Consider the following 18,344-nt stretch of genomic DNA (forward strand, 5'->3'; position numbering starts at 1 on the left):
CTGTCACTCTTTATGTTGTTCACACGATGGCCGACAACCTTTGCGGTGACGTTGACCGCAGCATTTTTCCGATGTAGAAGGAAACAGCGTGCGTAACCCAGTGCATTATACAAGGTAATAATAATTTGAGAACGCAGTCTTCAGTGGCAGATCAAAACTGCCCACCGCCTGACAATGTCGGTCTCTTCTTACGGTCAGAGACCCCCTAGGCCTTTACGCTATTAAACACTTTTTTGTAGTTGCGGTTTTTTTGTGGCACGCGTGCGGGCAGGCGATCGGTCGGTATGGGGGAGCGATGCAATATTGAGCGGGGCATCTGTCAGGGTGACTCCCAACGCCAGCTATTACCCCGTTTTCTGCGTTGGCTTTCTACGGAGATTACAGCGTTGGCTACATGCTACAGCCGAACATCAGAAGGATTTCTCAAAAAAAAAAAACGGTGTTTTATTAACAATATTCTCTTGTGTTAGCCTCAGAGACGTGCACCTACATGTTGTTGAGCGATTTCCTAGAAGTTCAACATTTACAACCACGTTTTGAATCGGTCCTTTTCCGGTTTGCTTTTCGGTTATAACACGAATTACGGGCAAGCACTGCCCCTATGACAGGTCCATATCAATGATAGCTTGTGGTAATTCAGTGCTATTCTATTATTATATAGTCCATGGTGTCATACCACTTTCTATCAGTTCTTAGTACTACCAATACATAACTGAATGCGACATCTACCAGTAAATGGTTGCAAAAGTATCGTACTCGCTATAGAAATATGTTGTTCATTGTTCGTACATGTATTTCATTCACTTCAATAGAAGAACACAACGGTCATCGCGTCTTTGTTGTTATCTTCTCCACATACCCAGCAAGCTTAACTTACATCTTGACAACTTACTGAACAGTGCGACTGGTGAGGAACAGCAACACCAGCAGAGACGAACCTTTTGTGTGAAAGCTGAGCTAGCTAGTTGATGCTTCACTAGTGATAGATCCTATTCGTCCGTTCCCGCGCAAGTCGTATCCAACTCTACTTCCCATCCGCTCAGTAAACAGTGTAAGGCGTACTGCTTCCATCGCTACCATTAAAGCAAAAGGAAACCTCAAAAGCAGCATCTCGTCCTTCGACGCCCAACAGTGTTATCCAACGTAGAGCCACTATCACTATCCAGCCCGCTAGTTTTGTCAATCTGTCCAAAGGGTCCAAAAAGCCTGAAGCGGAATGCTTGGTGGAGCTGTAGCGGCGGTAGCAGCGGTCCAGAACAAGAATCAGACGTGGGCTTGTTTGGGGATACGCTTGGTGCTCCTTGGTCGGTTCCTCTGTATGCGTGGGGAGGTCGGGGCCGAGGGCGGTGGAAGTAGGAATCGCTTTTGCTCGATGGATCTGGGTCTGCCAAGTCTGGACGACCAGCTCGGCAACCAGTTCGGCAATTCAGTCGGTGCCTAAGAGGGCGCTTTCTCTTGTTTTCTCTCTTCCTCTATTCGGGGGGTATGAGGCAGCACAGCCTTCTGGGGGGGGGGGAGCTTGGCAGGGACTAAAGCGGATGACTCGTTGGCAGGCGAGTCCTGCCAGGCCTGATCTAGCGGGGATTGGGGTGCGGGAGTTGGAAGCTTGGGCCGGTCGAAGACCCGGAGTTCTCTCTTAGTGGTGCTGCCTGTATGGCTGTCTGGCTGGCTGCTGTTGAGCTTCGGATGGAGGACGGCCAGGCAAGGAGTGGCTGCCTAGGGAGCCTGTTTGCCTGCCCAGTTGAAGGCGGATTCTTGGTTGGTCGGCAAGCACTGATCGGCTTCTCCGCTAGCAGCACTCTGCTGCCTCTGTTCGTTGCTTGTCTAGCTGGCTGTCGTTTTCTATCTCCTTCTTCTCTTTTTTTTTCTTTTAGCGCTAAGTCGTTCGCGTTCCATCGTCGTTGCTGTCTTTCCTGTCTGTTTTCCTGCTGCTCTCTTCTTCACTAGCTACTGCTGCTATTCAATGCTGTCTACCCTAGAGACACCGACCGGCAGCAGCGAACGGCCTGCCGACGGACCAAGCGACCAGCCAAGGCACCGACTGGGCGACCCCTCATTGAAACTGCGCTTTCACCACTACTTGCACCGCCAATGCCACTGCCAAGACCGCCACCGCTATCATCACCGCCACAACCATCGAAGTTCGTTGCCCCTTTTACCCTTGCCATTCCCCCACAGGCTCCCTAGCCGGAGCCTTGCTTGCCACCATCACTACCCAGTACCACCATCTCTGCCGGTGCGGGAACCACCGCCTTAGTTTTTCCCCTTTCAGTTCTCCTTAGCCCTCAGCAACGCTGCTACTATACTACCCAACACCATTGAGGGGCAGCAAGGAGCTTCCATTCCCCATCAGCACTACGACCATCACCGCTACTACAGCTGCTACTGCTGGCTCCATTTAAGCAGCCAAGCTAACACCACCGCCACCATCACTACCCCAAGCCTGCCTATACGCTACCCCACATCTCTTCTATCCCGAGCTGTGTTTAGTTGCTGCTGCTGCCGCCTTTTCTAACTGAGAGCAGGCAGACAAGCCAGCGCGTCGAACACCCCTCTGTCGTCCAGCAGAGGCGGTGGTACTACTGCTGCTGCCGTTCAAGGCGAAGGACTTCGGGGATATGGGAAAGACGGACGGGTAAGCCAGCAGGCGGCGGCATCAGCACTAGGATCTGGCGCCGGGGATTCGTTTCTTCGTTCAGCGATGTGGGGGCGGGGAAAGGGGAGAAGTAAAAAGACGACCGATGGGGGAAGCGGGGAGATGGGGTAAGAGTGCGTAGGGAGTGGCTGCTACTAGTAGTGATGGTGGTACTGCTGCTGGTGAATGGGTGTTGGCTGGCTCTCTCAGCGACGGTGAACCGCTCAAGTCGAGAGAAGAGCGGCAGGCAGACACGGATGTCTTCAGCCTGCTTACCAGCTGGCTAGACAGAACCCGCTTCCTTTCTGCTAGCAGACTGCAGCACTCGTCGTAGTGGCCAGCATAGAGTGGCAGCGCTGAAGGCGGTTGCGGCAGCGGTAAAGGAAGGTAGGGCGAGGGGGCGAAGGCAGTCAGCCTTCGTTCTGCCAGCAGCGGTCGACGGCCATCGCAATAGCAGCGGTAAAGGCAAGAGGCATGGCGGCGGGGATGGTGTGCTGGTCGTCCTCGCCCTTCCTTCCCCCGCTTTGAGAAACCCTTCGTGCCCACGTTCCGTCGTTCCCTCCCCACAGTAGTCTCCCTTCATTCGGTGCTACTCTTCCCTAACGCACTTCCACATCCCACAGACAGCAGCAGATTCCCCCTATCGTCCGCTGCCATCTGCCGTCGTCGTTGCTGCAGCCCCCGGCGTCGTCTCCTCCCTACCACGAAGACCACCAACGCCACTTTGAGTCCTTTTCGCCCCAGTCGCACAACCAGACCGACGTCCCCCAACGTCGCTTCACTAGCCTTAGCCTTCCTTAGCAGCAGCAGCCGCAGAAACGCAGACTGCACTGCAGCAACACACTCCAGGAAAGACCCGACTCGAGTAGAGCAGAGCCAAGCCGAACAGAGCAGCAGCAGTAGGAGCACATCCCCGACACGATGAAGACGAGGCCAACGACGAAGACGAGAGAAAAGGAAAAGGAGGGGCAGGAGACAGGCGAGGCAAAGCGACCAGAGGCCTCGAGGGGACAGAAAAGGAGCTGTAGTAAGCACCGGTTACCGGCTGCTGCGGGGTTCGCCTGTCGGCCCACCGACGAGGATCCACTGGGACAACCGGCCAGCGAGTCGATCGGTTCGCTAGAAGCAGCGGTAGCCACGGCCACGGCAACGCAGACCGACCGACTGAGTGAACGACCGACCGACCGAAGACGGTGGTAACGATGGCTGAGGAAGCTGGCCGAAAAGGCGCTTCGGTCCCCTTTGCCAGGCTACCCTGTCTGCCAGTCAGCCATTCTCTCCCTCTATGAATTTACCCTAGGCCTCAGCCGACAATAGAAGAAAACGTCGGTTCCACCATTGGACCAGCGAGCGGCGTTAGTGGCGGCTGTTTCAGCAGACTTCCCATTGCACCAAGAGCAGCAAGAACCAGCCTGGAAGTGGTAGCACAGCAGCGGCACTAACGGCGGCAGCAGCAGCAGTGTGTCTAACGGTAGCAGCAGCAAAGGCACAAGCCAAGGAAGCAAGCTTCGAGGCTTCTCTTTTCTTGGCTGGCTAGCTGCCGGTTGGTGGGCCGACAGAGTCATCGGTCGGCTGGTCGTCGCCACCGTGAAAAAGGCCTCCTGCTGCTGCTACTGCTGATGTTGCGTGTGCCTCTACTACGTTTCCTTTCTCTATCGCTGTTACTGCTCTCCAGTCACCTTTCGCAAGCGGCAGCAGCCGCATCACGGGCAAGCACCTAGAGAAGGGAGCACAGCCAGTCAGCCATCCGCCGCCCACCAGCAGTAGTTCCACCGTTCATTGCCGTCGTTGCCGCCCGACTATATTTCCCGTCCACCAAACCCCAAGCCTAACGGTCTTCACGGCGGCAGGGCGCTGGCTCCCCTTTCACCGCAGCCCTTCCCCTGCCACCGCCGACCAGACACACTATACTACTATCCCGTTCACACAGTCAGACGCGAGTGACGCTTGCGGCCCACGCTGTTACCCCCCACCGGGAACCGACGGTCGCTGCTCGCTGTATCCTGTACACAGCAGAAAAGCTTCGCTCGCCAGTTACCTTCACCATGCACTGTGAGCCAATCCCATTGCCGCACTGGCCATGAGCAGAGCGCAACGGTGGCATCAGCACTGACATAGTAGAGGCTGATGTAACGTGCGATGGCGGTGGCAAGTAGCAGAGCGCAGCGGGGTAAGAAAACTGCGGCATCTTCTTTCCCTCTCGCTTTCGCTCTCTTCTTCGGCCCTGCAAACCCTTCTGCTACAGCAGCAGCAACGGCACCCGCAGGAGGTCGGAAAAGCGGGTTTCCCGCTGGCAGTGGGCGTCAACCCGGTCGTTGCCTGCTTCCGCTACTACCGCGCGACCACCGTTGCTGAAACTCCCGTCGCTCGATTGCCACCGCCTACACCTCTGTCCAAGCAGCCACCCACCTCCGGTTGCCCTCGGTGGGCATAGTGCCTGCGTGTCCTGTGTGCTACTACTACTGGTAGTACTATTAGTAGCAGCAGCGGTCGTAGCACTGCCGCATATGGCCGCCAACCACTCACTACACAATCTATTGCCAAGTCTACCCCACGATGGAATGCTATGCCTCAGCAGCCTCTATACCTTCCGTCTATATGCCAAGCTAGTGTGCCCTGTGGACGGATGACTGCGGGCTCAACGTATTCCCGTCCCTCCCCCTTCAAATGGCTCGTTCGGGGATGAATTCCTGTATTTCCTGCTTAGCTGTATTCAGGCAACCGTTGGAACCGCTGGCGGCGCGAAATAGTAGACTGCTGCAGTACAACGGCCGCATGTGATGCCAGTCTTCTTTGCAAAGTTTAGACGTTCCCTTGTCGACTAGCAGCGACTTACTATCGCAACTATCGATGTTTAAGAAAGTAAACAAGTACGCAACAATATGCTCAAACATAACCTTACCGTTCTGCCGACTAATCACCATTTTCGAGTCGACAATAACTGCAAAAACAAGGGAGAGCCTGCCGAGAATCAAAGACCAGAACACCAACGCTCGGAAATTAGCTGCTACACGGTTTCGACTCTTGTCGCTACCTTAGCTTACACTACTGCCCATGACACCCACGTCAACTAAGCGCTATAGCCTGCTGCTTTTATTCAGCCAGGCCTTTGTTTATATGCGTAAAGTTGTATCAGTACTGCGTTTTAAGCCACCGTTGACTACGCAGCCGTTGCTGGCTGCCTTTGGCAGATACTGGCTCTGCCGGAATAGCGTGATACCGCACAGATACCAGAGACTTATTTTTAATAGACATCGTTATGTCTATGATTACGTAATTCATTCAGAGAAGATGCAATTAGACCAAAAGGCCTAATTGTGATCGGTGGCATTTTTTTCAATGATTTGAAACGACTACAGAACATTCTTAGGCCATCAATTTGCTATTAGCCGTCATCCCGGTCGTCATATTCGATGAAGTTAAAGTTCTCACGACGCCTTACAAATGACGTCAACATTCGTACTTACGCATAGCTTTCCACATAGACGTATAATCCCATAATATTTTACGTTTTTTAAATACGAAACTGTGCCGAGCAGGGACATGCTATTGTCACTGGCCTTTGTCGTCATGTCGTCGTAACATGGCTGTTGTTGTTGGGTTCTTGTTCTTCTCCCAAGTAACATGTCCGCTTTGACTCAGTAGATGCGACACCACTACCGAAGCGACTGTCGTCGTCTGGTCGGCTTTGATGTACCTACCCTCTCGGTCTGTGTTCACATGACCGAACCGAACAAAGCTCGCCTTTGCATTACGGCATACTGGTTGTACAGGACTGCACTGCGTAGGGACTGCATGTCCAACGGTTCGTCGTCCAACTGCTTGTCTTTCAGAGTCTGTGCCCAACTGGCAAGCTGGCTCTCTTTCTCTGGACCCCCATTATACGTTCCTGTCGGCGTGCTGCTCCGACGCCGTCGTTCTCGTCGTTGATCTGCTACGTTGGGGCGTTGCGTTTCATACGCGCACGCCGACCATTGCCGCCATGCATTTCATGGCGAGCAGAACAGGCGTGCCGGGAAGCGACAGCCAGGGAAGGCAGCAGAGGGCTGCTCTCTGCTGAGATGGGATGCGCATCCCGCTACTCCCCGCTCTTCGTTGCTCCTCTGGTTTAGCTCTGACTACAGATGGACGAGGAAGACGATGGCGATGGCAACGGCGACTAAGGCGGCGGGCAAAGCGACGGGACCGGCACCGCTACCGGCGAACGAAGCAACGAACAACCGAACGAGCGAGAAGCAACGAACCGGCCGACCAACCAATGTGGGTCTGTCCCTGTTGTGTCTCCGGAGGGGCCGGATGGCTGGCAGAGACAGGCGCCCTTTAGCGAGACCGAGAAGGAGCTGCCGCTGCGGCAGGCCAAGGAGTGGCGTTGAGGACCGGGACACACTTGGGGCAGCAGGGAGCAGGCAGGGTCGACGGAGGCTCCGAGGCTTAACGCAAAGTGAGGCTCTGCCGAGCCCCGCCGAACAGAGACCCCTTCCTGCGAGAACCCACAGTGTGCTCGGCGGTGGACATTCGCCTGCCTGCGACCTCCCAGCTGGTCTGTTTTCGTCCGCTCTGGCAGGCTCTTCTCATCTGGGGTAACGGGCGAGAAAAGGGAAGACTCGACCCCGCGCCTTTTTTTCCCATCCGCCACCCGAACGACAAGGAATCCAAAGGGACAAGGGATGTAGGAATCCACCGCCGCTGCAGCAGCAGACAACCCACCGACGACAAAGATGACGTTCCCAAGGCTAAGGAAGCAGCCGTGCCAGCAGGCTCTGCCGCCTCGCCTCGCTTCAGCTTGCGCACGGCACCCATCTTGGCCGTCTCGTTTTACGCTAACTGGCTGGCTGGCAGGCCTGCCTGCTCGCCTGCAGTTTTCAGTGGACTGCTACAAGATCACTACGGTGTATGGCAGCAGGCTCGCAGACAGGCAGCAGGCGAAGGTCCTCTTTCGGGAGCCTGACGGCCGCCCGGCCGGCTTGCCTGAATGCTCGCCACCACCCCCCATCACCCCCTACCCCCACGAAAGGAGCAGGAGGGAACAACGACGAAGAACGCTGGGGCTGCTAGCTGCTGGTGGTCGGCCAGCAGAACCGAGTAAGAGCCCACAGCCGACGGCCAAACCGACAGCCAACAGCGTCTGTGGAAGTGGAGGACGCGGCTGCACGATCCGCCGGTCCCATCAGCATCCGTCCTACACTGCTCTTCCCCCGGCGAAGCAAGTTTACCCCATCCCAACCAAAACCTCTCTGGACTCCTCGGCACATTGCTGCTGTCCGGAGCGGCGTACTCCTATGCTGGTCGGCTTGTTTCGCAGGCACCACAGGGCACGCAGGCTGCTGGATGTTCGTCATTCAGGGCACAGGCCTTACTGAAGCTGCCGCCGGAGTAAGCGAGCACTAGTGGAGAAGTGTGGGGTGGTGGGGGTGGCTGGATGACTGTGGGTAGCGCTAGGGGTTGAGCGCCACTAGCTGCCTGTCTGCTTGGCATTTGGGGAAAGAACCGCCGCCAACAGTGTGGGGTCGGTGACGAGCGGCAAGTTCGGCGAGAGGGTGAGTTCGATGCAGCAATGGGGTATGTTAGAGCGGGGTTCGACGGGTGGAGGAACGACGAGTCGAGGCGAAGTGAAGTGCGAGTCTGTCTGGGGGATGGGGGGTGGGTGGGCAATCGTAGTGGTTGCATTGGCACTAGCAATGGTGGTGGCGGTGGCGGCTCGGTAGCAGTGGTACGACTAGAGGCCAGGGCCGAACGGTGGGGCTAGGATAGAGTAGCGCGGATGGGCATAGCCACCCCGCATGGGGTTCGCTGAAGCAGTGGGGACACCGGGACTTGAAACGCCTACAGGCGCCGGCAAACAGAGAACCAGTCGGCAGGATGGAGGTTACAGCTGCAGCGTTGGCAGCTGGACCAGTCTGCGGAAGCACTCCTCCTACATCATGGCTGCAGCAGCTGTAGCAGCACTGCATTCAGCAGGCAGCAGCGTATAGCCAGTTGTCAGAGTAGGATGAGAAGAGATTCGTAAGGGGACCTCGAAGAGTAGTACTAACCTATGCTTAACCGTTGCATTATACCTCACAATCAAACACCCCAATAGAGAGCCGACACACCGGCCTGCTCGATAGGAAGATAAAGACTCAGTAAGCCCCAGCAACCCAGTGTTAGTTGCCGGTTTCTGTCCTCTTCCCATGCTCATATAGCCACCGCCCCCCACAGACCAAATCTCCCCAACATAACCTCCACAACGTTCCAACGATCAACCCTCCACCAGCAGCAGTATGGCTCTACAGTACCCTGCCTGCCCTACGAGTTTCACAGTCTATGTCTGCTCAGAGCTTTAAGTTCCTACCACCGCCATCGCCATACGATGCCGTGCTGACTCTATACAAAATGGCCTACTGCGACGGCGGTTGATTTGTTCCTAGCTAGACGCTACTCTCGTTGCCAACACGCAGAAACGCCAGTCTGGCCCGCATCAGTCTGGAAGGCGAGTCGACTGCAGTCGTGCAGATATCCAGCTCTACAACCTCCACAACAAACGGCCCTAGCCACTCAGTTATCTTGAACGCGGCGACGACAACAACGCTAAGCGGAAAATGCAGGAGGGCAGTGGTAGTATTTCCAGTAACAGACACGAAGGTCGGATGCGGCATGCGACCGCACAGAGGAACCGCATAAAGAAGTATCGGTCTGCGATCCACGGCCGACCAAGGTCTTCCTTTAGCCGACGTGCTGGACTGACATCGAGTGCTGCTGTTGTACTGCCTATTGAAAGTTATTGCGTCAGATCCCTTAGTTCAATCCGCCAACTATATGGCTTGCCTCCTTTGCCTCCAGTTGGGGTTAGCGGAGTAGGCAACACACAACAGTGGTAATAGTAACAGCAGCCGGGTCGGCGACTATCATAACGACTAAGACTATGGCCTCTATTACTACTAGCAGAGCTAACTTGAAGGCCATTAAGGCCAAAATAGAAACGTTACTACTGATAGTGGTAAGACGGGCGTGCTTGCCGTGCTCAGACAGCAGGCGAGCGTTGAACGCAGCCAAGCTCAGTTGTGTCGTTGTGCCTAAACCTACAAGCCTCTGAGCCTACAGCCAGCTAGCTATGGCCAGCCCCGAGTTCGACAGGGGTTAACACTCCTGTCGTAGTTATTGAAACGCACCATGTCGACAGCACAAAAAACTGCCAGCAAGCACTCTAATAGATAGACAAGTTCGCAGACAGAGGCAGTAGAAGCGAACGTACGTAGGGCTAAACCGTCGATGTAAGTATGTTGCACGGCGAGCGGGCCCTTGCGGCGATTGGTCATACAACGGACGAGTGCCGCCCCACGGATCTGGTAGAGACTCTATAGCGACGTAGTAGATCATTGCGGACCAACGCCCATCCGATCTATGTGGTGATACCGCAAGTGACAGTTATGCTCTATACGATGTTGGGTAGAAAAAAACTCGTCATCAACTGGAGAATGGCGGATGGCCAGAGAATTGCATTCAGTCGGCTGTTCTTAATAGTAACTGTAGGTGTACTTCTGAGCCCCTATCTCCTACCGCATCTATGAGCAAAGCTGGAACATAATGCTGTCTGGAAGCGACGACAGATAACTACTTCATTTAGTTGCTAGAAGGATAAATTATAGGTAATTGCGTAGAGTAAACGCCTCACAAGCATCAGTTACAGAACGAAGCTTACCCAGAATATTCTCTTGATTTGCTATTGATGATCAATATATATGTGATTAGGTAAAATTGCGTCAAATACAGTATAAAGAAAATTCTGTTTAAGTAACAGCAGTGGTTTGGGTTTCTAATGCATTAATCGACCATTCACTAACCGTCTAGTGGGAACTTCAGCCGCGATAAAGAGATCATTGAGCTTGCCTCTCACTGCGAACTTCTCTTCCTCGATTGCCTAAGTTGTGGCAGCTGCAGGTGCGGCGACTGGCTTAAAAGGACCATGGTCGCATTAGTGACCTTCGTGAATTCTTCTTCCAATAATAGCTTCCAATGGTGAGATGGTGCAAACGTCGCTCCGTCATGTCCTTGTAGGTTGCATTGCAAAAACGAGGTTAGGACAAACGCCTTGTTGTGCCCGCCTTATATCTTACGAATCCTCTATTATTGCAGCTATTCACTTCGATGTAGCAATATACCACAATTCTGATAAAAACCACGGAGCTGATTGGCTATTGAGATATCAATTTTGAACTAGCTCTTCTTTGAACAGTCTCTAGCAGAGATTACAACGAATATGTAACATAATCGTGAAGTTCTCTCACATCTTATATAAGTATCTTTATGACTGTGCAATGGTAATGTGATGGTCTAGATTCGAATCCGGGCATAAGCACACTTCGTTTCTCGCTAGAAGGGAGCCTTTTGAAGCACAACTTAACGGTTTAAATACCGGCCGTAAAACTTGCAGCGTTTAAGGTAAAAAAATGTCAGGATTATAAGTTAGGCGGCTAATAAGTTTGTCAACTCTGTTCTTAACGAATGTGACGAATATGCGAAATATATAAAGATAATTCTATAAATCCACGAGACGTACATATGTAGAAGTTAAAAGTTGACGAAACAACCACTTTCAGCTGAAATTTCAAAACTTACGAATTAGAACATCAATCCTAGTAACGAAATTGTTTTTTTGGGGTCTGAAAAAGCGTCGTCAGGTTATCAGAGATGCACAACTCTGGGGAGTTACCTGTATTCCATAAACGAGTGAGGTAGTACTAAAGGTTGATTTTTACACTATACACATCGCAGCAACATTTGTTTATCTAATAATAAAATGCCCGCTACTTAGGCGTTGAAGGAAATATTAGACCATTTAACTACTTAATGATGAATAGTTTGATTAATAAATACAACGGGTAATGGCAAAGAGCGGGTCCATGACCTCTCAAGCGTCAAACGTTGCCGACACTCACAGAATGTTTGTAACTATTTCTCTAGAACTGTTAGCAGTAACCGAGTCTGAACGTCACGGTAATCGTGTTGTGCACTTCATAATGGTTTCATGTTTAACATAATATTAAGTAATGATTGATTAATGTCAAACGTAAGTTCCGTTTCCCCCGCATATTTTGCCCCTTACATCCAAGCCATATATTACCATTGTTGTGAGGTGCGCGTAAGCCAGCCCGTCCCCCATACGAGCAATGCATCATTTATAAACTGCGGGCCGCTTGCTTAATAGTTGGTGGAGAAATGTGTTTTCTCTTGTGTAGACAAGCTTGCTTGCCCAGTCCTCTTTCTTGAGCTGTTGTGACCAGCCAAACTCGCCGAAGCGAAGATTTTCCTCCAATGACTGTTACTGGAGAGAAAAGCGTCAAACTTTATTTGGCCATGTTTATCAACAAACTTACGGTGCATGCGTTTCGAGTCTTTTTCTGGCCCCTGCACGGCAGGATGAACCATTGTGTTATCGTGCTTTTATCAGATCAACTAACTCTTGTTAGTGACTATCGAAGATACCGCTGAATTGCCTGTTTAAAAAGCTTAATGCGCGAGGCAGATAAGACGTTAGTTTATTCCGACAGAAGGGTTCCCTGTAGTTAAATATCCTATAACTAAGCGGAATTGATCAGGCGACAGCAGCCAAAACACGCAATAAACTAATATATATATATATATATATGTATATATATAGACGGCGTTGTCGACATAGTGAACAGCTAGTGGAACGTATGAGAATGTTCGTAGCACCTTATGCTTGGCCCAAGCCTCGTCTGAGGCTAACCATGTTACCTAGATTTGTCTTAGCGTGTGGAGGTGCCTGCCGACCGTATCGATTGTCCGCATTGTAATCCGTCGCTACCGCTTCTGATTATGTAATGAAGATAATTTATGGCTTTTCTTTTTAAGCTGTGTTTCTTTTTAATTTTATTTCAGGCCAGTTAATGTCCGCGTAATGTTGCCAAGGGATCTCTATATAAAAACGGCTCATAGCTCTTGTGGTCGAAGTACCCGAACATGAATAGGGGCCATCATTTCACTATACAGTTTTTAATAAATTCAAGAACCTCAAATTATTTTTCCATCCCGAAACAGAAGCTGTCCATCGTTCGCTCTTTACTTAGCAACAAACTATCGCAACCAGTTCGAGTAAATAATATCTATATACAAAACGCTGTTTCGCGGTAATAGCACTATGTTCCCTTTTTCAGATGTATCTTGGGAATGAACATGCACACCTCAGGTTGGCGGATAAAGGGTGTCTGGCTTCTCTCAAGCCATCGGCTAGCCAACTCACCTCGAGTAGGTGCTACTGTCTATTGTCACTCCTGGTTGACGATACTGTTAGTGAAAAATGTGTGCTGGCATCGTCATAGCAATAATGAAGATCACCGCAGTTGTACCGCCAATCCCGAGCGCGTTAGTACGTAACCCCGATGGATAGTGTCGGCAGCCCCCGACAGGTTTTGTCCGATCGAAGTCTCTCGTATCGTTTCCACGCGGCGTCTTTCTGCCGCCGGGCTGGCAATAGTCCACGTACATACAAACCCAGCCCGAATTATACCGCCAGCGAAACTGGAGGAGAAAGCAATATAATGCCACGTGGTAGCAACGGCAAATGACGATAATGGCAAACGAAGCAACAGCAGTAATGAGGATCATGGCAAGGGAACACTGAAGTGAGAAAGGTAAACCCTTTGAGGGAATTCTGTGGAAGGGTACATATGTGACTTAGAGCACCCCTAGTGGACTCAATGGGTGATTAACTCTAGTTGAGTTTGTTATATTATAAAGCGGCGATGGCGGTAGTTACTATACGAGAGGAACGTCTGTAGCTCAATAAGTGTTGCTGAGAAACGACCGAGACATTTTCGTCTGATTTTAACAACGCCAACGAAGCTCGAAAAGGGCACATATTCAAGTTTTACTGAAAAGTAGCATTTCCTGTACATGTTTGTTAGGCAGATGAATTACTACAATCAGCGAAAGCGTCCACTATAGAGGACGAAAAGCCATTAACAGTGGCTAGATGAGGCTAGCAGACAGTAGCATGGAAGTTTTTGTCTTAAGACTGATTGTTTAGTAAAACTAGACAATATGATAGTTCTAACTAGATTTGCTGTTTCTGGTCGAAACAAACAGTGCCGCATTCGTTGCCTGAGTCCCAGCTTCGGTATGTTTGCTTTCTTTCCACCGGCGCAGTATCGGAGAGGCCAGCACACATCTCCAGACACTTCAATAGAATTGAGTGATCTTGTTCGATTGATCCTTTTACGTGGGCCCTTCCAGTTTAAGAAGCGAAATAGTTATTGCCGTATGTTAATAAACGCCGGTATTTGAACGAAATAAAAGATAGAAATGACACGCTTCCGATACGGTCCTGGCATGAATTCACTACTGTGAAAGGAAGGCCATCAATAGCCGATGGGCCTATTATCACATGGGTACAACACTTGTGTGAGAAGGTATCATTGGTTCAAGTGAGGAAGTCGAAAAGACTTTTCACTTAAGCCGTTGCCGTAATTTTGCACGTTGTTTATAGGCTACAGTTCACCTTCCTTTCGAAGTTCGAGCTTCGGAACGAATAGTTTTCATATTGTGAATAATGTATGGCACACGTATTGAATCATTTCGTGCCTCAATGTTAACTCAGGTCCGCTATAGAACCCCAGGGGAACCAACCTGAGGTCTCGGTCAGATTCAGCATCGCTGCGTATCAGGTAAATCAAATATCGCCATTCTTTAACACAAGGCTCAGCTTGATAACAACAATTTTCGGTACCAAGCGCGATACGAAATTCGGTTCAAACGATGCGTGTTCAACACAAAGAGCTAGGGGCCAACTTGTTTGATTAACGCCAATTACCAATATCTTTGTTTTGTCAATGTAAATAAACTTTCCTCTGTGCGATCCGTTCGAGGCTAACAAACAGATCTAAGTCATCGATGTGCCATATATATATATTCGACATACTTTCTTCTCCTATGGTAGGGGGATGAGATTTAGGCAGAGGTTTACGCGATCATCGTCGTTAGAAAAAAGCACTTTACACAGCTTATACGAAAGTCAGCGTGTTCATATGGGGCAGATTGTTCCTTTGCGACCAGTGAACTCGACCATGTGTTTTAACACCATTATCGTCGGCAGCAGACGGGAAGCAAACGCTACAGCGGCCGAGCCGTGTCCACCATAGCCGCTGACATTGCCTTTTGCCACCGCATTAGTCATTTCTCTTTTCATTGAACAAACAGAGTATGAACATGCCCCCAACGCACAAACGCATGCATACAAACATTCATGCCTATACACACACGCACGTTGCAGAGAAGAACGGAAAACATGCCAAATTGGCTAAAGGGCCAGGACAGATATCGCAGACCTTCGCCGGCAAAACGGTAGCGGTATCAGCAAAGCCAACAGCAGTATTCAGAACATCGGCTACAATTTACAAAAAGTCCACGGCAAAACGTTGGCAACATGGTTAGTCTCATCATTTTAAATACCATCATAATCACTACAGCATGGTGGGCGTGTGACGGGTATGACGTCGATTACACACGAAAGTAACCCGTGTTTTCAATGATGAAACCCCTCAAGATATTTTTTCGCAAACTGGATCATTATCTATAGCAAGCGTTTGTTGTCGTGCAGCAAATTAATACACAAGGTCCCAACAAAGAAAGTAGCTCGTTTGAAAACGAGATCCCAATCGTGGTTCGAACGCCTCGGCCTAACCGACAATGTCTAAAATACAAAGCATCAGGAATATTTGCTGGTGCTTGTACCTTAACTACGCTTGTTCTCGCGTTGTGTTGCGAAAAAAATGAAGAGATCAACAAACCGATTGTTGTGTACTGCCTAAAAAAACTAAACAAGTAAATGACTTATTAACATAGAAAAATGCCCTGGTAGTAATTCAGTTGTCCACTCATTGGAAAGAATCGATAGCTGGCATCTCAAAGTACCAGCTTCGTTAAACTTTTCCGATCCTCGATCGCTAGTAACAAACTGAAGTCACACACGTAGAGGCGCTTTTAGAGCGAGCCATTGGATAAAGGACACCAAATCGACTGGTCACCACCGCACACCTGAAAAGTCCCAGCATTTACGTATCGTTGGAACCCAGCGCACAATGACCAAGATATGAGCCCGACACTGAACGTGGAGAAACGCACATTGGCCGGAGGTTTTGACTCGTACTGCTGGCTTCTTGTTCTTCTTCGACTAAGGGCGACTGGTAAAAACATAAACCAAGGAAGACTAACAGGGAAATGTGACTCACCGCCTATAATAACCTCGTAAGCTCGTTGCCACCTATGAAAAAAAATTTCTAAAAAGACCTGAGGTAAGCAACAAACTTTGTTGGCTTTGAACTTTGTTGGAAAGCTTTGCCCGAAGACGACCGGCTTAGTTTTGGTAAGTGCTTATGCGTTTGCATGCCAATACGAGACAAATAACGCTTTAGGTAACAGTAATATTTTAATAACAGAGAAAAAGCTCACGCAGACTGCGGGTAAAACAAAAGTTCACTGTCGTTCAACATACGCACTATAAAAAGTAGGCATAGTTTGCCGCTAACCGATAATAATAAATAAACCAATAAATAAATAACTTGTAATCAGTACAATTTTTACCTGTAAGGTTTTACTTCATTAAAGTTAAGTAAAAAATGTCTTAACATAGTTTAACGCCCTCACAGGTATCGGGCTGCACCCACATCAACCGAAACGTCGTTCTGAAACCGAAGACAACTGGTCTGTACTCGTATTCGAACCCTTTACAACTTATTAAATTGTAATGCCCAAATTCGACCCCCCTTAATAACGATACAATCGTACTAGAGGATTATTAACTAGCCAGCACGGTTTCAGTCACAAAGTCCATTTAGCCTAGGATTCTGCTTCAAATAGTTTTATCAGTACTGCGGCTTTTATTAAACAATAAATTAACTTTTTCTAGTCGTTTTCATGTTGTCTATTAGATATCGATGCACGCGCGTCTCTCTGTTCCTTTGATTTGTTTACACCTTGAGAGCCGTTGTCTCCACATCTCGCACTAGCGGTACAATAATATAAAGTCGATCTTGCTGTTTTTCTAATGCAAGATCACATAGCCGAGTAGTAAGGTATCTGCTACAATTATCACTATTAAAGGTGAAGCTATAATCCACGTGAACTACCTGAACTATTCTACTACAGTTGTCTACCAGGTATTTCTCACCTCTGTTGGCCATCCGCGTGGGTGGATGCATCATTTGCATTAGCGTGCATCCACGACGAGCCGGCGGGGTTCGTGGCTGGTCGAACGATTGCCCCCCCAGGTAAATAGTGGGTGCCGACTTCGCGCAATTCCATAGCGACGCACTGTCGACTAGATTTTATTGCCGAGGCGACCGGGCCACCACTACGAACACTGCGTTTGCCCCCTAGCATCAATTGCGCAACGTGTCGTCTTCCGCGCACGAAAACAGTTTGCACTGACTAGCCAGAACGCGCCTTTTTTTCTGTTTGTCCTGTTTGGGCAGTTACTGCTGCTGCTGCTGCTTGATTTTTGTCGTTGTTATATTTTGATTTTTGTGCTATCGCGACGATTGTACGTAAAAACTACAGAGTGCTAGAATTATGCACAGGATTGATACTCGTTATTATTCCAGTTGTGATTCCAGCGATTCACTCCCAACCTTCAACCTGGTAGCAACAGCTGGACAATTTCCTTTTTTGTTTACATATAAATACGCGCGTACACCCGCACATCCACAACACACATTCGTACAAACATACAGAGACAGGCACCTCCGCGAGACACTTCACTGAATACACTACGATTCTGTTTTATTTGTTCCGTGGCAGTTTTTTGCTATCATCACCGTCGCTCCTGCTACCCACTATTATAGCGGTAAACAGTATCGAAGTGGGACATATACACGTGGAAACGCCGCCACTATACTCCGGAAAGAGCGGGTCTTTCAAAAACTTCAGGACAATGTAGCTCTAGTGTCAAGGTGCATGAACGGAGACTTGTGCGACTAAGCGGCGATTTCTTTAACTGAGGGGGTATCCTTTACTATGTACCATAGGCTCACAGTGAGTGGAAGGATGTGTCACCTACTATAAGCAGTTATTGCTATTTCAAGTTACAGCAATTTCTACGAAGAAATCATTTTCCTTGCTTTCTTTGCTAACAGCAGTTAATGAGATCAGGATTAGACATTTTACTCGCGCGCTAAGAAATTAGCAGAACGCCGTATCAGCTATTTCGTGGGCTGTTGTCGTTGTTGCCAGTTATTCAACGAACAGACTTATTTCTTAGACTCTTCCTTTTTTCCTTTTCGATTCGATCGCGGTCGATCCGACGACTTCCGATTACGTCAGCTCAAACCGCCAGAGCAATCCACTGAACACGAACAGCGAAAAAGTGCACCGCTTGCTTGTCTATGGCCAACAAACACCCAGTTGAGCCTTCTCGACTTTTTTTCCCTGTTGAGGATGTCCACTCACTTGGTGCGTTTGGGCTCAATTTGCAGCTCGAAACTTTCTTTCTGTACAGTAGGTAGGCGGGGAAATACCCAGGCCATACCACACTAGCTTACGTTATAGCTAGCTCAGGTTAGGATGCTAGCGCTGACATTGGCACTAGCATCGACGGTCCGGTCTGCTTTGCCGCTGCCGGCACAGCCGCTGTTCGCGAGACGACTGATCTCGCGGTTCTACCGGTCGCCACCGATCTCTGCCGCGCTCTATATCTCGACGAGTGTCTCAGCCAATT

The 18,344-nt window shown here is 49.8% G+C and overlaps 1 protein-coding gene across 1 annotated transcript in view; it reads right to left on the bottom strand.

Annotated features, from left to right (window-relative positions):
- Window positions 1–18,338, bottom strand: part of LOC111261273 (uncharacterized) — a 44,189-nt gene extending 25,851 nt beyond the window's left edge. Inside the window, exon 1 of the mRNA XM_022834629.2 lies at window positions 16,800–18,338. Within this exon, the coding sequence (XP_022690364.1) occupies window positions 16,800–17,011 (212 nt within the window). The 5' untranslated portion in view covers window positions 17,012–18,338. The remainder of the gene's footprint in view (window positions 1–16,799) is intronic.
- Window positions 18,339–18,344: the final 6 nt, after the last annotated feature.

Source organism: Varroa jacobsoni, unplaced genomic scaffold (assembly GCF_002532875.2).
Source record: "Varroa jacobsoni isolate VJ856 unplaced genomic scaffold, vjacob_1.0 scaffold_540, whole genome shotgun sequence".
Lineage (NCBI taxonomy): Eukaryota > Metazoa > Arthropoda > Arachnida > Mesostigmata > Varroidae > Varroa > Varroa jacobsoni.